Source organism: Trichosurus vulpecula, chromosome 1 (genome assembly GCF_011100635.1).
Source record: "Trichosurus vulpecula isolate mTriVul1 chromosome 1, mTriVul1.pri, whole genome shotgun sequence".
NCBI classification, from domain to species: domain Eukaryota; kingdom Metazoa; phylum Chordata; class Mammalia; order Diprotodontia; family Phalangeridae; genus Trichosurus; species Trichosurus vulpecula.
The window spans coordinates 530,807,527-530,832,495 of record NC_050573.1 but is presented as its reverse complement, the minus strand read 5'-3'; the positions used below and the strand labels follow the sequence as shown (position 1 = coordinate 530,832,495).

Below are 24,969 nucleotides of genomic sequence, written 5' to 3'. Positions count from 1 at the left end.
AAAATAAAAGCAGACCTACTACTATGGCAGAAACCAGAAAATCCTTTCAAATATATTGGCATACACATACACACACACACACACACACACACACACAAGAACATCTGGCTTTTGCCTAGTTCTGTCACATCAGATCATCCTAAGATAATATCTAGCAGTGTCCGTTTGCTCTCAGCATCTAAGAACTGAGAAAACTTAGAGGTCACTTAATGCATTCATTCATTCACTGGACAAGCATTTATTGAAATGCTTGAGCTGCACATTATGGTAGGTGGCACAGCTAAAAAGACAATAATGAAAAAGTACTTGCCCACAAGATTACATTCTATTGGGGGTGGAGGGAGGGGTGAGAGATAAAACAATCTAACTATATACAAAATTAATGCCAAGTAATTTCAGGGAGGGAGGGTACTAAAAACTGAGGAGTCAAAATAGGCCTGGCCTTCGAAGGAAGTTGGGGATTCAATTCTTTCTCATACAGTCTCTGCTCAATTAGAAACAGTGTGGCATGAAACAAAGAACTCTGGTTTTGGTGCCTGCACCTTTGGCACCAAACTAGCTGTTTGGCTATGGGGTTATAATCCCCTAGGGTCTTACTTTACTTGTTTATAAATGAGGAGATTGACCTAAACGATTTTCCAGCTCCAAAATTCTATGATTCTATGACTCCCAACAACTGGGAGAAATGACTTTGCATATAAGTATTCTAGAGAAATGACTGAAATGAAGATGGTAGGAAAAAAAAGACACTAAATAATCAGTCCTCTACAGGAGCCCAGGTTCACCATAAAAACTCAAAAATAAAACATTTTTCTTCCTATAGCATACTTGCAAAAAAAAGTTAACTAATTAAATATATGACAAGACACTTGACAATACACACTCACCTTTCTCAGGCACCACTACTGCTTGCCATATCAATCAACTCCAATGCCTAACTAATTACAAATTACAAGTGATAACTAGCATAATAAAAACATCTAAAATGGTCAATTAAACCCTTTCTTAGAAAGAAATTATGAAAACCCCTTCACTATCCTTCTTAATTGGCCTCACATATCAGGGGAAACTAGTTCCCAACACTTGTCAGCTGGCCAGTCCACAGATGTTTTTAGGAAGAAAACCAGGTCAGCAGTCACAGGTTTCCATCTTTGGCTCTAAGAGTCAGGTCAGCAGTTTGGTGTGGGCTGCCTACAGCTGGCAGGTTTCATAGCCAGCAAAAATGGTCCATCAGTGCTGGCCCAGATTCCTGTCAAATCTGCATTTCCCCTGACAGGTCTAAGCTAACCAAGACAGCAAACTTGCTGCACCAGCCCCAGTATGTTTCAAATTAGAATCATAGAATCTCAAGGCTGGAAAGGACTTTAGAGATCATCTAGGCCAACTCATACCTTATCAGGAATCTCTGCTATAATATCCCAACAAGTGTTCATTCAAGGCTCAGCCTGAAGCTCTACATTAATAAGGAGGACCGTACCTCCCAGGGCGGCCAATTCCACCATTTTTTGGACAACTTTAATTGTGAGAAAATTAGGAACCTAAAATTTACATTTGCAAATTCTAACCACTGTTACTACTTTCACCATTTGGAGCTAGCTAATAATGCTAAAAATATTGACTAGTACAGGTCAACAGACATGATCTCATAACAGACCCTCCTCCAAGCTGACAACAATCAATTACCATTCTTTGGGTATATACATCTTCATTTCAATAGGTCAATGTTTAGGGCATATACCAGACTATGCCCAGCTTTCTCTTCCTTTGTTATCATAAACTTTAAAATGGTATGGACACTCACTCCTAAGACTCCTATCTAGACGGGCAACCAGTACTTAATTACTGCTCAGAATTGTGTCAAAAAGAACAGTTTTCCTCGATCACTTCCTCTACATTTATGAAGAATGAAATGATCGCCATCAACAACAGCTGATATTAAGCATAACATTATGCAGTTATTAAGCATCTACTCTGCATCTTTATTAGAAGGTTCTAAGGAAACAGACAATTTAGACAAGCCATAGCCCATGTTTCCCAAAGACCTTATTGTTTAGTAGGGGGATACAGCACCAATACAAATACCTATAAATAGAAGAAAACAATGAAACAAACTGCTATGTGAGTTCTAAGAGGGGAGGCCATAACTGCCTTTGTAGATATGAAGGCTCCTGGAGACCAGTCAAGAAAATTTTCAACTTCTCTGTTTTCAGCAGACAGAAGAAATTTACGATCCCCTATTACTTCTCTATCACACCCCTCCTTGTTTTACTATCAGCTTCCAGACCTCATCATCCATTTCCTCCTTCTGGCCCACAGTGTCACCAATTCTGCCTTCGCTGTCTATATTACCTTCCCTCCTCCACTTCAAGGATTTCTTCACAGGACTGGATCTTCTTACTGTGCAATGCTATTCCACCATTCCTTTTATCTAGTCTGTTCTTTAACATTATAGTCATAAACCACAGCCCAATAAGTCTCAGTGATATATATGACATACATGAAATCAAATTCATCTCCTTGTATTAAGATCCCTAGTTCAGTTTATTATACACAGTCTGAGAAATCATGTAGATACACCTGAGGCATCAGGTGAGAAATCAAGATTTTATAAAACAGAACCAAAGGGATGAGCAAATAGAAGACAATGTGAAATATCTCACTGGAAAAACCACTGACCTGGAAAATAGATCCAGGAGAGATAATTTAAAAATTATTGGACTACCTGAAAACCATGATCAAAAAAAGAGCCTAGATATCATCTTTCAAGAAATTAGCAAGGAGAGCTGCCCTGATATTCTAGAACCAGAGGGTAAAATAGAAATTGAAAGAATCCACCCATCGCCTCCTCAAATAGATCCCAAAAAGAAAACTCCTAGGAATATTGTCACCAAATTCCGGAGCTCCCAGATCAAGGAGAAAATACTGCAAGCAGCCAGCAAGAAACAATTTGAGTATTGTGGAAACATAATCTGGATAACACAAGATCTAGCAGCTTCTACATTAAGGGATCAAAGGGCTTGGAATACGATATTCTGGAAGTCAATGAAGCTAGGATTAAAACCTAGAATCACCTACCCAGCAAAACTGAGTATCATGCTCCAAGGCAAAATATGGACTTTCAATAAAATAGAGGACTTTCAAGCTTTCTCAGTGAAAAGGCTAGAGTTGAATAGAAAATCTAACTTTCAAACACAAGAATCAAGAGAAGCATGAAAAGGAAAACAAGAAAGAGAAATCATAAGGGACCTGAGGCCATAAGTATTATTACTATACCTCTTCCTTGATATTGTCTCTGGCAAATTTCTGTATCTTTCCACTGACATTTTTCTTCACATGCTTCATAGCTTTTACTCTCTGTTGTATCCAGACAGATTAGGTATGCAGTTAGTTTTCTCTTTCTCTATCCATTTTCAACCTAAAGTCCTCTAGATGAGATATAGAAGCCACTAGGCAAATACATTTTTCATGGTCCTTGTTAGATGCAGTCCATCCCTAGCCAAGAGTGCAGTCTTCCAATACCTGGTCCAGAACTCCAAATCCTGATTTCTCACAGTCTCATTTTAGCCAGCTGCTTACTTACCATATTTACCTTTCTTTTGTGAAGGCCCTAAAAAACACCCATTTTTTCCTAAGATCTTCAGTTTCTTGCCTAAGATGTTATCTCTCCTACAGATGCTTTCTAGTTTCTGCCTGGCACTACTATCTGTCCCCACAAGAACTTCCAAAAATGAGTAATATTTATCAGGGTTGGCAAGTCCAGACACCAGAAAGACAATGACTTCTGACACCAAGGCCACGTCTCTTTCCACTGCATCATCATATCTCCTCAGACTAGCTGTCAGACTGGATAAAAGTAAAAAGGAGAGAAAACATACAAGCATCAACTGGTGATAGATGGCAAAGAGCAGATATCCAACAGTCTTGTCCTTTCAATGTGTTTCCCCCAACTTCAAAAAAGGACAAGCCACTAGATTGTTCTAACACTACATGCCTTCCACAGAGAAGTCACCCAACTCCCAAGAAACATGTGAAGAACAGCATGAATTAAGTAGACAGAAATCTGCAAAGGTCCCAGGAATTTCCCCAGCCACTCAGCGTTGAACCTGGCATGCTCTACCTGGTTAAGAAAATGAGAACTAGATAATAACTTCCTCTTCCCCGCACAAACACCTTCTTTGTCCTTAAGGGCCACATTTTGGCCACTGCACCATTATCCTGAAAATCTGTCCAGATTTTACAGGTTATACTATGAGTTCAAAACAAAAACAAAGTAATTTTTCTTACAAAATGTACAGAGCACCAAAATTCAACAATTTCCAAAGAAAATAAAGATTAAAACATGTCACTCTCTCCAAAGCTGAAGCTAAAATGCATCAATATAAAATTAATAAGACGAGCAAGTTGAAAAAATAACACAACCAAAAGGAGAATGTCCTCTCTAAGCATGCTGCTGAAGAGATCAGGGAACATCCCAGTGTTTCGTTAGGAAAACACCAACCTACAGCTTCACTACCGTGTGTAGTGTGCAGATACACAATATCATTTCTTTAGGCGGACACATTCCTAGGGGAGGGAAGGGCAATTCATCAAGCTCTTACTCTATACTCACTAAGCAACCTTCTAACTTTTTAATTTGGTCTCCTGAGTTAACTTATCAGAATAGACTATCTTATGCAGATAATTAGTACTTGGTGCTGCATCTCCATATACTCTCCACTGTAAATTAATAAATGAGAATACCGTATACCTCTATTTCCTATAAATTTGGCTATTTGTCTTCATAAACCTTTATCACCCTGAGTGAAGCAATAAAATAGTTTCTGAACCTATAAAGACGAGGCCCAGGTTCCCAACTCTTAGTAAGCCTGTCAGAATAGTAGGTCTCTCTGTCATCTCCTAAACAGCAATGCAGTCAAAACTCAAATGGACCTTAGAACGCACCTTAGAGGTCATCCAGTCCAACTTCACCTGTTACCAATGAGGAAACTAAAGCCCAGAGGGATTAAGTGATCTGTCCAAGATCATAAAGGTCTAGATTATCATCACGTTAGATTATCATTAATCTAAACAAAAGTTTGGATTATCATTATTAATTACAATTATTCACTTGTAGCATTTGACTGCTAGCTCCTTAAGGGCAGTGACTGTCTTTTGACTCTTATTGAATCCTCCCCTGCTTAACACAGTGCCTGGCACATAGTAGCCATTTAATAAATGTTTATTGACTGACTAAAATAAGTGACACAGCTGGAATCTGAGTCCAGACCCTGATTTTAAATTAGGCACACTACCCACTGCACCACACTGTAGCTCTACCTGAAAAATGTCCTATCACGCAACATCCAAAATTCAAGACCTTGACTTCACCTTCATTCTCGAATGGACTTCTTTAAAACAACCCTTACACAAAGAAGGTCCTTATTTGTCAAATTAATTTAAAACTCAGAGTCATAATAATAGATCTGAAAAACAATCCAAGAGAGCGTTGCTTAGGGGGAAAGAATGCACAAGGCACAATATATCTATTGGCAGACGATGCTAAGGAACAGGTTTCATATCCACACAGTTTCCCAGACAGGAACAGGAAACCAAGTGTAAGATATTCATTACTGAAGCAATACTGGTCCAGTGGGAGTGAATTCCTGGATCTGGCATTAAAATGCACATAAAACAAAAAAATCAACGAACAACTTTAGTTTGCTGATGCCCAGAACCCTTCAAGGGTTGCAACAGTAGCTCCACCAGTCCAAAGCTGAGAGGCTGGATTTCCAAATTACAAAGGGAAGCATGCCACCTAGTGGAAAGACATAGCTTCACAAAATCATAGGTTGGGATGGCAAAGCTAAATTAGGTGGGCTCTGAAACTGTGCACCCAGGTCCCCAAATAAGGCAGCTAAAGTCTAGGACCTGTTCTGTTTTGTTTTCATAAGGCAATTTCACAGCATAAAAGCTAAGATATTCAGAAACCAAACAAAATTCAAAGCGGTTCTGAGCGTGTGTTTATCACATCCTCAGAACTGCCAAAATCTTTACAAAGCATTTTCTGAATCCCGTTCTGCTACCTTAGAAGGCTGTCTTTGGATCCAGAGAAAATTGATAAACGTTTTCAAAATAGAAATCACAGCAATAAGTGCCTCTTAGAGCTCTTAATACACTATTCCTGTCAAATCTATTCATTCCTCTCTCATTCCCAATGCTACTTTAATGCTTCCTAACTGGTTCCCTTGCTTATATTTTTTCTTTCCTCCGTCCTTTCTATCCACTCTGTCCATTCCTAAGAGCTTCCCTTAAAGAGTTTCCCTAAAGAGCAATTTCCACTAGAATGTAAGCCCTTTGAGAACAGGAATAGTTTGACTATTATCATGTTCCCAGAGCCTAGCACAGTATCTAACACATATTAAACCCTTAATACATCTTTGTTGATTGACTAATTTCAACTCTAAATTCAGCATGCATACACACACACACACACACACACACACACATACATACATACATATCCTACTTCCTCAAAAACCTCTAGTGGTTCCCATTAAATATTATCCAAACTCTGGATGGGAGAAGAGGTGGGTCAGATAACCTGACCAAAAGCACCACATCCTGTCCTCAGTATAACAAGTAGAAGTCTCTGAAGCAGTCCAAAAGCACAAGGAAGATTTAGCTTTGAAACAAAAAGAACACATAAAAAAAACCTCCAAGAACTCAAAGCAAAAGCTGATAGGAAGGGATCACTTCCCAGTAGTGAAATGAAGAAATCTGGCAAAAAAAGACGACTTTCCTAAGCCAGATAAGATGCTGTTGGTTCTTTTCCTGCTTTGAGACATCTGTACTGCTACTCTGAAATCTGTTACCACCTGTAGCTAAGATTAAGTGTCCTCTTAATAAGTCTATTGCACACCTTAATAAATTTTTAATCATAAAAAAGTTATTCAAACTCCTTAGCATGCCATTCAAGAGTCTCAACCACTCTCACAAAACACTCCTCTAAAAAAAACCTTCTGTATTCTAGAACAAGTCTTATTAATACCCCCCAATTAATACACTAGGTACATTCTTTCCTTCAAACAAGCAAGCTGTAAATTGTAAAGACCTATACAAATGTAAGATAGTAGTGAAAAGACAGCAGGCACTGGAGTCAGAAAATCTAGTCCAATAGTGCCTCTTCCTTTCTATAATCTCTACTTGATCAACATGAGCCTCAACATTCTAAAAGACCAACCATGGCCATCTAATCATACCTGATTAGGCTGGTTAATCAAATTAGGATGATTATTTGACTGATTTAGGATCAAACAGGGTAATGGGTAATGGATCAATTCGAGTTTATTATGAGGAGCAGAGTGGAGTTATAGAGGAAAGTTAACATGGCACCACATTCACTTAAGGAAAACCACTTTGGCAGTCATATAAAGGACGGACTGGAGTGTATAGAGATCTGAAGAAGAGAAACCAAGTGGGAAGCTACTACAACAGATCAGGTCAGAGGTGATGATGGCCTGAATTAGAGTAGTGGCTATGTGAGTGGAGAGAAGGGGTCACAAACAAGAGACGTTGTGGAAATACAAATTATAAGATTTGATAACATACCAGAAATGGAGGAGGGGAAAAGACAGAGGAGTAAAGAGTGAGGAGCCTTGGATGACACACAGGTTCTAAACCTGGCTTCCTGGAAGGATATTAACAGCCTCAAAAGTAATAAGGAAGTTCAGAAGAGGAGTAAGTTTGGGGAGAAAGATAATGAGTTGCTTTGAACACGATGAACTAGAGATACCCTTGGACATCACCAACTAGCTAGAGAAACTAGGGCTAGATACCTAAATCTGGGAATCTTCTGCACAGAGATGACATGAACCAGTGGAAACTGACGAGACCACCAAACCGAGCAAAGAAAGAAGAGCCCCAAAAAGTTAAAGTGACTTGGGGAACACTCACTGCGGATGTGAAATGAATAAATATACACATGTTAGTTTTGCATTGGGATAATTCAATTTTGCTGCATGTGCTCTGCTTGTTTTATATTCTGTTTGGTTGCCCTTTAGCAGATCCCAGGTACTCTTACAATCCAGCAGAGATCTGACTGATTATACCAGTGGTCATTTTATCTCCTTCATTCTAGAGAAATCATGAATGCTTACGATTTGCCTAAGGAATCACTATGAACAGAGGAGATGCTTTCTGATTGGCTCATAAATCTGGAAAAGAGGAACACTCTCTGAAGATTAAGGCTCTATTGGGATTTGCACAACAAAATATTGGGTTTTTCAGGTGAAATTTAAAAAAAAAATAGCATTCTAGTTTGTTCTTTGTAACTTTTAAAAAAGAAAAACAAAAAGCCAAGAAGCATTTTAAAATTGCAGAGGGAACTAAAGCCCATAAAACTGGTTGAAATGGAAGCTGATTCCAGAGCCAGCAGTTGGATAGCATAATTAAATTACTCTTTAAGTAAAGGACAACTCTTTAAGGAAAATTCTCAATCTTGGGAGAGATTTTGTAGAACAGCATGAAAGACTTCCACATCCCTGCCTGTCTTAAAACCCAACAGGCATGTAAAAATAAAAAGCCCTTTAAACACACCATGCCTCCTGGTGTTCGCATGACTAACTCAAAATGTTAAGTCCAGCCTCTCCAGAAAGATTTAGAGAAAAGTACATAAAGTAAAAGCCATTCAGTAAGATATTCAGATGGAGGCTTATGAAATTAGAAATTATGCACCGAAGAGGCTATGGCACCTACGAGTAAGGGAAACAGTTGCAGAACCACTAGGGGAAGATGAACAACTCCCCCCCTAGTGAGCCCTGGGCAACAGGTACATGGAAATAGAAACAGGAAGCAATGGAAAGACTCATGGCTGCTGCTTCTTCCCCTCTCTCTTATTTATAAAGAGGCAGAGCTCATATCACGTTGACTCTGGGATAGACATGAAAAGATGTGCCATCCAACAGTGCCCAATCTGCTGACCCCATCCTGACTATCGTCTACTTGTGAGCAAGCAAATAGGCTGGCTAAAGTTGGCAAAGGGGATCACTACAGGTTCCTGATTGGGTCAATAATTTCCCATTATATTTTTACCTTCCTGTCCCAGACTAGAAGAAGAAAAAAAAAGAATGTTCTTCAAGCCATAAGAGGTAGGCCTAAAAACTCAGCCCAACTCCACTTATTTTAATCACAAAGAAGAAATGATTTTCTTGAGAGCGATTACTTTTTTTGTACATGTGTAAAAAAAGAACCTTTTAACAATACTAAACAATGTGGTGCAATCAAATACCTTGCTAACATTTTGTAGTGAATATTCTGATTTTAAATGAAGATGTTATTAGACTTCAGCAGGAAAAGTCACTTGGTTCCATTTCCCCCCCACTGTGAAATTACCTCATTAAACCTGAACAGCAGGAAGTAAAAGTTTCTCTACCAACAGCCGACAGAGAAATTTTGCTGGGACAAACTCTGAGGAGCAAAACCTGTTTTCTTCTAAAGGGGAAGATTGGAATACGTCAAAACTACTCTTCTGCTAGCATGTTCTGGGCCCAATGGGAGAGAGAGAACACAAGTCAAGTGAAAAACAGGATAACTGAAGGGACAATTTACAAATACAAGGCAGATGGCCCTCAAATTTTTAAAACAAATAATTTTTAACCTACAGGGGTAACTAAAAATTAAACCGAAGCTCATCTATTTCCATGTGGATCAAGGAGTTATTTGGGCACTTACAATAAATACTTTGGTTTGAGCACACCAGCACTAGTTTCTGTGGAATCTGAAATTTGTTTGTGAGGCCTCAGACCTCACTATAACAGACCTATACACTACTCCCAAACTCTCCCTTTCCCTTAGTCTTAGAGTCAGTCATTAAGTTCCCTTTCAGTCTTTCTTCTTCATACTTAACTTTTTCAACTTTAGGAAGAGACAACAGAGAGCTTTCTTCTGCCAGCATCTATGTACAAAACTGTCTGTTCATCTTCCTGACCTCTTCAACCTCTTTTTAAATACTTATTAAAGAGAAGCAGTATTGCACAGGGGATTGAGAGATGACCTCAGAGTCAAGAGAATGTGGCTTCAAGTCCTCCCTCTGACACATACCCTGGCTGTGTGAACCTGAGCAAGTCACCTAATCCCCAGGCAATTCTCTAAGACTGTAAACAGCGATCAATGGATGTCTGCATTAGCAGAGGAAGATTTTTACCAGGAGCTCTTCACTCAGATGAAAACAAAAGTATGGTCAAAAGATTAAAAATCAGACAGATATTAAATTAGGGATCTTTATCAAAGGACTAGATTTTTAGAATCATAGAACACAAATCATAAATGGTTAAAGCTAGAAGAGACCTTAAGAAACCATCCAATCCAACTCCCTAATTTCAAAGATGAGGCAGCTGAAGCCCAGATCAGTTAAATTGTTTGCCTGAGTAACAGTGGCAAAATTGAGATCTCTATCGGATTCTTTGAATGTCAATCTCATACTACTTACACTAGACCACACTATTAATAAATCCTATTTTTCCCAAGTTATCAAGGATATGCTCATTTTGCACCAGAAGAGTGGTTAGTCAAACTCCAATGGTGTTAGAGCAACGTCAAGAGAACCACAGGAAGGCAATAAATACGTTTGGTGGACCCAACACGAAAAAATTATGGGAAGACATAGAAAATCATCACATGGGAAGAGAAAGCATGAATGTGTCTCACCAATCTGTACCACTGGAGTAGGCACACTCTGAGATCACATACGAATCAAAGTCAATATATGCTGAAGTGTCAAAATGTTTACGGTTTTTCGATATCTAATATCACAAGCTACAAATTCTGTCCTCAAATTCCAAAACGATGAAAAAGACTTTAAAATTTATTATACTTCTGCTAAACATGTCAAAACATGTAGCTATCTAGCACCAACCCTTTTAACCTGGACCTTCATATCCTCAAAGTTATAATATTCTGATACCTCAAGTTGAGTTTGTCTTTGAAGGTCATGATGAACTCACCATGTCACAGACTAACATGCAAATTAATTAAAATCAAGACAGGGTCTTAAGATAATCTGATTCAGAGAAATCAAGGAATACTTCTTCAAAAGAAACATTTAAGCCATCACAGTTGTGAAAACTAAAAGAGGGGACAGCATAACTTCACACATTCTTATTATGTACCTGATATTTAAGCCCATGGTTTGATCCAGTCTCTCCCAGCTTTTCAGCTTTTCCAGCAGTTTCTAAAAGTCAAAGAAATCATAATGGGTTAAAACTGTTTCCTTCCATCTCAAATTCCAGGAACAATCTCCCTTAAAACTCAACATCTTTTGCAATCTCATGATTAAAGCATGATGGATATTGATTCACAATGACATTGAGGGCCAAATCACAACTGCTCTTTGAATCTAAGGGTTGACTAGATATGACAGTAAATGAAGGGATCCCCAGTTTTGTTTTTTTTTATAATCTCCTACCTCTTTAGGAAAATATAAACATTTTAAGTAAGCCTCTTCTGAAAACAACTAGGTTTTTTTCCCCAACTGCTGTAGTTCCAATGCATGTTTCCCTGGTTCATTCTTGTCTAGTTCTGTAACTGAAAATATACATCCCAAAACACAAAAAGTAATGTGAAACAGCCTTAGCCCCTTACTGCAAAACCATGAACCAACCAAAGAATCCAGAATCATGAGCAATGGCTGCCCCACTAGAGATAGCATAGTGTAGCAAAGAGAACTAGCCCCAAAGACAAGAAGATTGAGGTTCAAAGCCTACCTAGATATATATGGACTGTGTGACTCTGGACAAATCCCTTGACCCCTCAATGCCCCACCTGTCCCTGCAACTCGCTCTTGTAAGTTGCATAGCAGGTATAGATTTCTACTAGTAGGGGAAGTTACTACCTAAGAGCTCAACACAATTAACGAAATCGCAAGCATGCCTTCCCATGACCTACTCTCGACCCACCCAAAAAGAAAACCCAGCCCCACCAGCTTCTTTCTTTTTCTCATGACCTGAGGAATGTACTATATGATTTAAATCCCTAGGCCCAGAAGAAAAGATAATAGGAACAGATTCTTCCCACTACTGGAAGAGGATGGAACCCCACAGCCGCCAAGTCAAAGTATTGTAATGACTTTGCCATCTTGTTGGAGACTGAGATTTTTACAATCAAACTAAAAAAAATCAAGTAAGTGAATCCATTCATCAGTTATTTCACATATACCCTTCAACTGCATTAGGCCCTTGACCTCAAGAAACTTTACATAACTAGTCCTAATACAAGTGAATAGTCTTACTAGAATGATACATCATCAAAGAGGAATGAAAAGAAACAAGAACTAGGATTGAAGTAGGATGGGTTCTAATCCTTTTCCCCCTCATTACATCACTTGCTAACATAGCAAAATTATAAAGGTCAAGCATGACTTGAAAGCAGAGATGTAAGAGGACACTTCTAGGCTTCATGGAGGTGGGAGGCCCACAGGTGTTGCACACAGCACCTGTTTTCAGACTTTTTCCATGAATTGATTGGTTTTTCCTCTTTACTTTCTATCTAAAAAAAATACTATTTGTTATATGGGATGGGTCTCTAGGAGGGTCATCTGGGACAGATAATGGAAAATACCACGGGGATATAAAAAACAAAAGACATTAATAAAAATTTAGAGTTTCACCAACAAAGTAGAAAAATAAAAGATGATGAAGAACGTCTTCTAGAAAAATTTTGCTCTGCAGTTGCATGGAGAGTTAATTAAGCTCATCTGTGAGTAAATCTATCATGGACACATACTGTAGATGTATAATAATAAGGGTCTCTTCAAGTTAAAGATTTAAAAACTGAGACAACTATCCTCAGACAGAAATCCGGAGATATGTTACAAAAGAAGGTCCAGTCTGAAGGAAACTATGGTCCATGTATATTAACAGAGGGAAAAAAAGCTCTCCCAAACAAAGCATATCTTGCATTCTCTTATTCTCACTACTAGAGGAACCATTATGATAAAGATTGAGGTTTAAGGGGGGGGAAAAAAAGAAAATGGCCAGTTTGAATAAACAAATCAAAGTAGACTTAAGGTTCTAAGGTCCTTCAAGAAAGCTAAGCTAGGTAGATAAGGAGACAACATTCACTATACCGCAAGCCTCTTAAGGACAGATCCTCACCTCCTTCTCCAATTCTAAGGCCACCATATCTTCCTGTAGCTTCTCATGACGTTCCAGTTTTCTCTGAAGTCCTTCTACTTCTTCTTTCAACAAGCCAATGTTCTCTTTCGTTTCTCTGGTGGCAGCAAGGAGAGAACAGTCAACCATTTATAAAGCAACCAATCCTTTGTCCTGAACCAGCTCCTAGGCTTGATCAGCAAATGCACAGTATCTACCAAGCCAGAGGAGACTTGGTCTCATCCTAGTCTAGAAAACTGACTCTCCCTATCAAAGCTTTGCTATTCAAGAAGAGTCTGATTACTTTCATATCATCCATAACTTGTTTCTTATAAATATACTCCAAGGAGGTGAAGCCAAAATGGCATAGGGCAGGGACTTGTCTGAGGTATCCCAAATTCCCCTTCAAAAAATTTTAAAATAATGCCTCAAAATAAATTCTGGAGTAGCAGAAACAAATATACTCCAAGCTACTACGTATTCAAAAGAACTGATGGGAGAGCTGGAAAGTAGTTTGAAAAATAGGTTGTCAGCATCTTTCACATCTCTTATCAATTTCAAATTGATAAAGCACTGAAATATATTATCTATAATTATGAATAAGAGAAAAGTTTATAACCAGACAACAGAAATTAAAGGTCACAAAAGACAAAAATACAAGGGGATGCCCATCAATTGGGGAATGGCAGAAGGTAATGGAATACTACTGTGCTATAAGAAATTGGGATGATACCGACTTCATAATAACCTGGAAAAACCTACATGATATAATGCTGAGCAAGCAAAGCAGAACCAGGAGAACATTATATATGACCAGAGATATATGGATTTGGTGATGACTAACCCTGATGGACTTTGCTCTTCTTAGCAATACAAGGTACAAAGACAACTCCAAACGACTCACGATGGAGAGTGCTATCCACATCCAGAGAAAGAACTATGGAGTCTGAATGCAGATTGAGGCACACTTTATGCTCGCCTTTTTTTTTTCCCTTTGTTTTTTTTTTCTCTCTTGTTTTTGGGTTTTTTTTTTATTCTGTTTCTTCTTTCTCATGATTCATTGCATTGGACATAATTCTTCTTTATAACTTGACTATTGTGCAAATTAGTACAACATGAAGTTATATGTAGAAGATATATCAGATTCCATGCCATCTTGGAGAGGGAGGGGGATGGGGGGGAAGAAAATCTGGAACTCAAAATTATGTAGAACTAAGCGTTGTAAACTAAAAATAAAAAAAAACCTCAAAAAAAGACAAAAATAGACAGCTTTGATAAAAATAACTTTTAAAAATCTTTTGCACAAATAAAGTAAGTGCAGCTAGAATAAGAATATTGGATTGGCAAAAAAAAAAATTGCTGCATGTAATAACCTTATTAAAAGCCAAACCCAAAAATCTATAAGGAACTAACATAAATTTTTAAATTCAATAGTAATTCCCTAATAAACAAGTAGTCAAAGGACATGAACAAGAGCTTTCAAAAGAACTACAAAATGAAAATAAGCACCTTTTAAAACTATTCAAAATCACAAATAATCAGACAAATGCACATTAAAACTATCCTACTAGAAGACCTGAATTCAAACCCCAGTTCTGGCACTTATTATTTCTTTGACCTTACTACTTAAATGACTTCTGCACAAATCACTTAACCTCTACAGCCCTCAGTATCCTCACCTATAAAATGAGGGGGTTGAACTAACTGTCCTCTAAGGTCCCTTCCATCTTTAAATCTAGATCCTATGACTCACCTCACACTCAAAAGAATAAAAATTACAGAAACATGGGAAAACTCGTTGATGGAGGGGTTATAGGCATACCAATTCCTTGATGATAGATCTGCAAATTGTTTCAACTTCTCAGGAAAACAATCTGGAATTATGTGATAAAGTTATTCAATTGTTTGTACCTTTTGAACCCAACCAAAATCTCACTTCCCAAACAGGTTATTGACAAAAAGAAGTCTCTGATACAAAAAGGTTATTAGCAGTATTATTTATGGTAAAGTTTGAAAACAAGAACATTTGCCTAGTGACTAGAGAATAACTGAATGATGGCATATGAATGTAACATAATATTACTAGATAAGAAAAGAAAAAAAAAAGAGAAAAACAGAAAGACTTGTATTAACTGAAGCAGAGTAGAAAAGAACATGATACGGAATGACAGCAATGTAAATAAAATCAACACAATTTCCTCTAGTGGTGAGCCACTGTACTATGTCCCTGGCCTTTCTTGGTTCATACTTTTATCATCACTTGAATGAAGGAACAGATTTTAATTCAACAAACATGCATTAAGCACCTACTAGGTACAAGACATTATACCTGGTGCTTGGGATACAAAATGAAACCGAACAAATTCCTGGCCTCAAAGAGTTTACATCTACTGGGAGGACATAACATATATACACAGATGAGAAAAGACAAGCACGGACAACCGGAGATGGAGGCACGCAGGCTGAGACTAAAGACTAGCTATTCTAAGAGGTAAGGCTGAGGATGATGGGGACCATTCAGATATGGGAGCCAGTATGCATGAAGGCAAAAAGAAAGGAGTTCAATGTGAGGTTCAAGGAATTGCAAATAGGCCATTTGAGTTAGAATGCAGAATTTCTGAAAAAGGAAATAAATATAAATGAATTAGGAAAGTGGTCAGACTGCAGAATATTTCTAATGTCAGACAGAGATGTTTCTATTTTATCATAGAGCAGGACAATGAGATGCCTTATTGTATTTTATTCTCTCTCCCTGTGCCTTAGGAAGATGATTTTTGCAGCAGTGAATAAGATGAATTAGAGGGGAAAGACACTAGAAGAAAGAACACACTAATTCAATCCAACAAGCATTTAAGTGTCTATCATACATAAAGTACAATTAGAAGGCCTTTACAATAGTCCAGGGGAGCAGTGTTTCAGGGCCTGAACTAGAGTGTAGAGAAAGACACAGTGAAGGCACAATCTAATAAACCTGACAACCGATTAGATATGGGTGATGAGAGAGAGGGAAAAATCAAGGATGACTCCAAGGTTTGGGCTGGTTGGTGGGGGGGGGCAGGGAGGCGGGGCAGGAAGGGGAGTCTTAGAGAGGACATGATAGCTGTCTTCAAGTATTTGAAGGACTATAATGTGGAAGAAAATTAGACTAGTTTTTCTTGACCCCAGAGAACAGAATTAGTAACAATGAACAGGATATTAAGAGAGGCAGATTTCAGTTCCTAATGACTAGAGCTGTCTAAAAGTGATATGGGCTACCTCCGGAGGTAATGAGCTTCTTATCACAGGAAATCTTCAAGCAGACACCACACTTAAACACTTATGTAGGGTGTTGAAGAGGATCTCCTAATCTGGTATGGATGAGACTAGGTCCTATCTGAGATTCTAGGAAATTGAAATAATAATTTGAGAAACAAAAGGCTCTTAAGTTTCTGCCAGCAACAGACCCTTTTTTTTCTTCCCCCTTTACCTCAGGTAGACATTTTCTTCCCTTAGTTGCTTCACTTCCCTCTCCAACTTTGGAAACCGTACAAGTTCTGACTTCATGTTCTTCACAATGGCAGCATCCTGCTCCTGCAGAGAGAGCTTCTGCTCCAGTTCCTAAGAAGATCAGAGACCCAAAAAACATGGAACATGGACGCACTGAAGGCCTGCTGACGAACTACTAAACTTTAGCAAATTTCTTTTTCAATAACAATGAAATTTTCTGTACTTCAGGAAATCATATAGTGCTACTGACTCAGTATCAGGATAGAAATTTTGACTCATTTTTTAAACAGTGGGGATGTCTCTATCTTGATGCAGCTACAGACACCTAATCCACTTATTTCTAGATGCCTTAAGAGGATTAGAGGTATAATGTGTGATTATTGGTTGATTGGTTAGCTGGTTGTTGTCCTTTGTTCTCAAAGAGGAACAAAATGACATCACTATGCTAGAGTCAAGTTTCAATGTATCCAAATGTGGCTGATCAGACCAATATGAGCTCACAATGCTCTACCATAGCTCAGGCACAAAGAGCCCATGTAAACATTTAGGGTGGATATTCTAAATTTGCGTATCCTGTGTTTCCTTTGAGCTGTTTCAATTCTGCTTTGCTCACAGAACACAGCACCTTCTCTGATGTGGGAATGCCACGCTGAAAGGTCCTGTGCCAGTGTCTCCCATGTCACACAATCAATTCCAAAGTTCTCGAGAGAGACCTTCAGAGTGTCCTTGCATCACTTCTTCTGACCACCACGTGAATGCTTGCCCTGTGTGATTTCCCCATAAAATAGTCTTTTTGGCAAGTGTACGTTTTACATCCAAACAACATGGCCAGTCCAGAGTTGCACTCTCTCAAGCAGAGTTTGAATGCCTGGCAGTTTAGTTTGAGTAAGGACCTCAATGTCTAATACCTTATCCTGCCAGGTGATTATTAGTAAAGCGAAGATAAGTGGTCCAAAGACTACAAATTTGGCCTCATTAGCCAAATTAACCTCATCAGCCATATCTTTAGCTCAGTGGCTACAGACTCAAATTTCATGCATTCCATAATATTAAAACTCATCCATTTTATTTCCCTTCAAAAAGACATGTTAATCAATTACGTATTTGTCTGAGCAAAGAGCTATTTAATACATTTAAGGGAACTGCAATTAACCTAATGCCAGGGACCACAGGTTTGAGATGGCCCAATCGAACACAGAGCTAATTAGCTAAAGAATGTCCACACCATCCCAACCTCAAATACATTTCTGAATTGTCCTTCAGAAATACCGGGCCCATCATGTAAAATGTCTACAAAACAAAAACACCTTTCCCTAACTTGGAGGGAAGAAGAAACCAACATAGTACTATACTCACTTTGATTTTCTTTTCACTGTCAGCTATAAGACACTGGCTTTCTTGGAGCTCCAGGACTCTCTGGCTGGCTTCCTGCCATTTTCTGTTGAATAGACAAGAGAGTTACCGTATGAATATATGGAGGCATTTCACAAATTTAGCATAATTCCAAATATGAAAGTCCATTCAATGGAAGTGTATTAATAAGATCTGTATGACTTTGGCAGAGCCACAACTAAGGGCAAGTAAGGTAAGCAGCAGCTACGGGTATAAAACAATACTTTTTAATATTTTGTAAATGTATTTTTTGATACCGAAAAATTCTACTTATGGTATACTATTACTTAATCTGTATACTTTACAATGATTACTCAAGCCATAGCTGGACAATAAGAAATCTTCCAAGGAACAAAACAATGAAAGGAAATGGCCTTTATCAATAGTAGTCTCTGGCTATCAAATGCCACATCTTCTGAGCAATGGCCTAAGCTCAGTGCAAAGATTCAGCCTTGGGATAAGAATGTAATGAAATACTACTCATTGACCACAACATACAATAAAAATAACAAATTATAATAAAGGATTTAAAAGGGTGTAATTATTAAAAATATATGCTATTCCCCCAACCTTCACATTTGTCAGGGCTGCAACACAAAACAACAACCCTCAGGACAGTGGAAATTACACCAGACTTCAGATTACTACTCCCCACAGGGCAGGAATTTTATGCTTACATTATCAACTAAATCTCAAGGAAGCTTCCTTGCCTTCTAAAAGGAAAACTATTCCATGCTACATAAAACAAATTCTGGTCCTACCACATGCCATCCCCTTGGGAGAAAGGTCCCAAAAATATTCCAGGGGACTTTCTACCACTTAATTGACCTTGAAACAACTTTGTCCTTAGGAAGAAACCTAATATAGTCCAATGGATGAAGAGCTTAGTGAAAATACACACACAGGACAAGCAAGACCGCCTCAGTGAAACAGCAAGGTATCCCAAGGTAAAGAGCAAGTGCCAGACAAATCAAACCACCACCACCACCTTGATCACTATCTCACCTCAGATTTTAATGAAAACGGCTAAGGTCCCTGAGCTCAAAATCCTTGGAATAGCAGTAACCCAGCCCTAAACCATCAAATCTGCTTCTAGCCCAGCACCCATAGCCATCATCGTGAAGAAAAATCATTGCATAGAAGTGGCCCACCTTCCTCATCAGCACATACTGACCAAACTACTGCCACCAATATGCAGACAGGCAAAGGAGCCCTACCAGTGGTCACAATCCCTAGACTACCAGTCTTGCTTCCAGGTCCAGCCTTCACAGCCATCATCTGGAGAAACAATTCCTGTGGAAAAAGAGTCAGCCATCTCTACCAGTGGCCAACCACAGGGCAGACAAGCCAGCCTAGCTGAAACAGCAGGGCCCCCTGAGGGAGAGGTAAGAGGCAACACATGTTAGGCAAGTCAGACCACCACCACATTCTATTAGACTGTGACCTCCCTGAGGGCAGGAACTATATTTTGCTCCTGTCTGTATTCCCAGCACTTAGTATAGTTCCTGGCACATAGTAGACACTTGTTGACTGATTAGCATCTTCCCTCAGATCCCGATGGAGACAGCCCAGGATGCTGAACCCAAGAGCCTTGGGAACTTAAAGGGCCAGGTGACTTCATACCAGGGATGGAATAACAGAAAGAGTCAAGCCTAAAAGTAGTTCATCCAAAGAGGTGCAGCCTTCTTGAAGGACATATCCAAGAAACCACTAAAATAGAAAGCAATCCCCCTTTCTAGCACAGCACTAGATCATCAATCACAGATGCAAGTCCTGGAAAAGAAGACCCCTGACCCCAATAATCATGGTATGATGATAGAGCTTCTGCTTCAATAGCTCATTCCAGTGTTTAATACCAGATGCCTGAAGATGACACCAGAGATCAAAGACCTAGCAAATGTGTTGGCAGTGTGCCCAATCTTTGAAATGTTTCACAGTAAAATGGGCACCGTGATACAAAGCTACGGTGTAGGAAGTCTATAAGAAAGAATGATAAGTCCTGAAAGAGCTTGGATACTGGCACACTTCACTGGCACTGCAACATGAGACAGTATCCTGAATAAATATCACCTGCACAAGCACAAACAAGCTCTTGCCTTGAGATGGAGGAAAATGAGCAATACCATCCATGTGTCAACTGAAGGCAGGTCAAGGACAAAGCAGAATCAAGCTACACTGATATTTCAAAGGGGATTGCTCCAATTGGCATGAGGAACATCACTGAACAGCAGTTTTCTGCTAAGCAGCTCTCTCCTCCTTAGTTGGGAGATCATATAATCCCATACCCACCACAAAAAGCATTCACGGCTACCATGTCCAGACTGAGGATGGACCCAGTCCCTAATTTCTGCCATGTTGTTGTTCAGTCATCTTAGTCATGTCTGACTCTTCATGACCCCATTTGGGGTTTTCCTGGCAAAGATACCAGAGTGGTTTGTCATTTCCTTCTCCAGTTCATTTTACAGATGAGGAACTGAGGCAAATAGGGGGATATGATTTGCCCAGGGCCACACAGCTAGTAAATGTCTGAGGCCACATTTGAACTCCAGGCCCAGCACTCTATCCACCGCACCAGTTACCTGTCCCATATTTCTGTTGTTATCAAACCGATTATTAGGCTCAACAGAGGAAAAATAATGTCTAGGAGACATTGGCAAAATTCTTTCATCAACCTTGATCACAAAGGGAGAAAAAGTTGTGCTGTCTAGAAATTGTCCTATATGTTTTAAGTCTCCAGACCCACGGCCCCTGCTCCAGAGTTAGCATAGATGAAGATACTATCTGCAGCACCCCTCAAAGCTCTCTTACAAACCATCCTTACAATTCACAACTTGGCCATGATCCTCTCGATTACGAAAATGTGCCAAGACCCCCATACCTCAGTTTATCTCGACATAACTTAATGGCCATCAGTGTCCAGTTGTGCACATTTCTCACATTACGGTCAGAGCCAAAAGGAAAACAGACAAAAAGGCCAAGTAATCATAGGTCTCTTGGACCATCAGGAGAGACAAAGCCCTGAGGCTTGACTGAAGGGTTATACCACTAGCAAAAAAGAGCACTATTCATGATGGGGGACTAAGCATGTGCAGGCACACGCATGTGCACATGTACACACGGGCCTTAGACAAGCATGATCTCGAGTATAACATTTCCATTAAACAATGGAAGCTTCCTATGTCCTACCCATCTTATTAGAAGGGCCACATTACATCATGGAATTCGCAATAGGTAATTTTGGACAAAGGGTAATGGTTTGATCCCCCATCATCTCAGTAGCAACTAGGGCCCAATAAGAGGCCAGCAAGTAGCCAAGTAGCCACTTCAAGAAGCTGATAGACCCACAAGTCTACCAGTCATTTATTCTGGCCTCCCCTTGGTGCCTGACAAAGGTGCCATTCAGACTAGCCCTCAGGACCACAGATCTCTAAAAACACAGGCCCCACAGAGTGATAAGGATTCAATAGAAGAAAGACTGCTGAAAGGCCTGTTTTAGGTCTTCCAATTCTACAACCTGTTCTTGGTCCAACTTAAGAGGCAGGCTTATCAGTACTCAATAGATGGAGGCCAACAAAATAACCAGGGTGAGAATAGGGTTTCCCCAAACCAAATGATCAAATAAGCATCTGAGTTACTTTTTAATTGTAGAAGAAAATTAGTTATCTTATTATGGACTATATCATCTGGCTTCCCCTCAGGCCAAAACTTTAAACAAGTTGGACCAAGAATTTTCATAGGGCTCATTTCCCACCCTGTCTACCTCACATTAGTCACCAACAGATCTAGAGTCCGGTCAATATTATATCATCAAAAGAGTGGTGGACATCCATGCCTTCAAGAAATGTGGCTCTTTTAGATATCAGCAATACAAAACAGAAGACAACACTAAGGAAGGACAGTGATGGTAAACCAAATTCCTTTCCAAATAAAAGCAAACTATCCTGGACTCGTCTCAGGCAGGAGAACAGAGAAGATTCCCAAGATCTATAACTCAATACAATTCACCCGGCGTATGGCCTGGTCCACATGTTTACAGTATCAAAAACAGTCACAGGGATTGAAACTGATGTAGCAATTTTATTCAGTTTCCTGTAATCCATTACAAAGCTCCAGGTAACATACATCTTCTTCGCCAGCCACACATGTTATTATAAAGTGATTCTGTATGTTGAGAAATTCCATTCTCCTTCATCTCCAACACCAAAAGAAACTATGTTTGACATCCTTCCACCCAGGGCCCCAATATCATTTAATCTTAAGTACACAAGACTTCAAAGGCTTCTATTTGTCTCTACACATAATAACCAGAACAGTTGTTGCCATAAGCACGCATACAGGTACTGACTCCCAAGAAGTAAAAATATCCATCCAACAATATCCTGGTTAGCCCAACTGTGACCCTGGTAGCCTACTTCCAACCCAGCAAGGATGCCCCTTCCCTAGGTAGTCTTCTACCAAAACCCCTGGTGAAAACTGGAGTGTCCCTATGGACCCACTGAGAGTCTCTCAGTATGATGGTAAGCTGGTTGCCTATATCCAGCAGCCCCTTAAATATCTGGTGCCTCTTCCCCTTTCCAAGGAAACTTAACTCAGGCATATGCCCTCCAGTCACCAAGTGCTCCTGCAGTTAGAGCAGCCTGAGCCTCAGGGGGACCTCAGCCCTCGAGGGTTTGGATACAAAGACTTAGCTGGCTCACCCAACTAATCAAGATGGGGGCTGTGGAGAATGTCCTAAGTTTCAGTGGGGCAGAAAGATCCTTACTGCCTTAATCTCAGATATCAGGATACCATTTAAGGGGCTGCTAAATTCCACAGGCTAATAATTAATCATCTTTTCAAACCCATGCTTTAGAAGCCACATTCAAAGCCGCTTAGGGAGAAGGGAATCACCTACAACCTACCTAACATCAAAGTCCCCCCTGCCAACCATCCTCAGAGTGTCTATGGGAGCAACATAGGTCCAGTTCACCAAATGCATTTCTTTTAGGAATTTCAACCTCTTCTTGGCTGATCATGGAGGAATTGCAGAGACAATTCATCTTTACACACTCATAATGATTTTCCTGATTTAGGCACCAAGAGACACAAAAGACAATTGCCTCTAAGTGATTTAACAGGCTTTACAAGAGTCAGTCAGTGGTGAGCATCCCAAGCCAATGGAAATCTGCAGCCCAGAGAAGCTCTACATTTGCTCCCACTAACTCTTTATAAACTGACGTTCATTAGGCTGTTTAAACAAGATTCCCACTAGCACTTTTTAAACTGACTCCTTACACTGTTGTTAAAATTTCTCCTGCTACCCTCCAAATTCCATGATAGTGAAAAGACACACATCTCCAACTTCCCTGTGAAGGAAGCCACCTCACCCCAGAGGATGGTAACAGAGTAGATCCAAGGCACTCTTACCACTGGCAATGTTTAAATTCTCATCCTAACTCCTGTTCCATTTTATTCCCTTACAGTCCTCATCTAAGCAGAATTCAACATATTCTCCAGCAAAACCTCTGGGTGTTTTCTGTGGCCTACTGGTCTTTGACCCAATGAGAAGTGCCCTCTTAACCTGTGCTGTTAGTAAGTCCATAGGATGCGCCCTTCTGCCTTCAAGACACAATCCTTTAAAAACAAAAGCATATTTATCTGTCTCTAACTGCTGAATGCACGAACTGTTTTCATTCTATGAGGGTTCTAGCTTTTCTAAAAGTGTTAGTAAGAAGCAAAGAGTAGAGGTTTTACAGTATTTTTACTCTCCTGGCAAGCTCCTCATGAATCCATCAGGCTGTAGATGGGAGCCTTATCCTTATCCCATTTAGAAGGTTCCTCTTATACTAAAAATTGTTGCAACCACAGGGTACCGAGCCTCCTGTATCTGGCCATCCAGTTACCTGAGGCTTTATTTCCTCTGCATAGCCCTTCCTCAATTTCAACCACAAAATTATCCAGAAAGTCACTGCAGTCCTGACTAACCCCAAATGCTTCAGGCTGGGCCAACCTTGAGCCATTCCAGTGATTACAGCTCAACACTATAACACGATGCAACACTGGTGACATTTGTTATTATCCAATCCATACGTGTTACAGTGATAACTCCAAGAATCTGTTTAACAATATCATGCCTTCCAAGGCACATATCAATGAAAGCAATGGCCTTTGTCTACAGTTCGCTCTGCCACCAATTTTGAGCAATGGCATAACCAAGGCTAGTCTAGTAATATAGCCTTAGGACTAGGATGCAATGAAATGGCTCATGAAAATGAGCCATAAAAAGTAATAAAAATGAGTAAGTATAGAGGATTAAAAAGGAAATAATTACTACAAATAGACACTGCTTCCTCATGCCTCCACGCTAACCGGAGGAAAGAGAATCACACCACATCTCAGGAACACCCACTTCCCACTGGCGGGATTTTTTATATCCCTTAATTCTCCAAAACAAGCAAATCCTGAGAATGGCCTCCTTTAAAAAGAACCCATCAGGAGGGCAGAGCCAAGATGGTGGCTGGAAAGCAGGGACTTGCCTAAAGCTCCCCAGGTCCCTCCAAGCACCTATAAAAAATGACTCTGAACAAATTCTAGAACTGCAGAACCCATGAAATAGCAAGGGGAAGCAGGGTTCCAGCCCAGGACAGCCTGGATGGTCGCTGAGTATGTTCTATCACACCGTGCTGGGAGTGGAGCAGAGCAGAGCCCAGCGTGGGCTGTGCCTGGACCAACCAGACCAGGAGCCGGGCAGAACGGGCCTTAGCGCCCTGAATCAGTGAGCTGTGGCAGTTACCATACTTCTAACCCACAAATGCCAAAGACAACAGAGAAGGTTAGTGGGAAAAGCTGCAGGGACAGAGTGAAAAGAGTTCATGGTCAGCCAACACCCCGGGGCAGCAGAGGTGGTACAGCTCTGAAGCTGCTTCCAGAGCTACAGCTGCAGTTGCTTCCAGCCCCAGGCCCACCTGGTGGGAGGAATTAAGTGGCA

At 39.9% G+C, this 24,969-nt stretch overlaps 1 protein-coding gene across 1 annotated transcript in view; it reads right to left on the bottom strand.

Annotated features, from left to right (window-relative positions):
* Positions 1–24,969, bottom strand: part of MAD1L1 (mitotic arrest deficient 1 like 1) — an 882,417-nt gene that overhangs the window by 830,133 nt on the left and 27,315 nt on the right. The window contains exons 6-9 of the mRNA XM_036741311.1: positions 17,967–18,048; positions 16,591–16,721; positions 13,128–13,242; positions 11,145–11,206 (exon numbers count right to left, since the gene is read on the bottom strand). Coding sequence (XP_036597206.1) covers positions 11,145–11,206; positions 13,128–13,242; positions 16,591–16,721; positions 17,967–18,048 — 390 coding nt within the window. The remainder of the gene's footprint in view (positions 1–11,144; positions 11,207–13,127; positions 13,243–16,590; positions 16,722–17,966; positions 18,049–24,969) is intronic.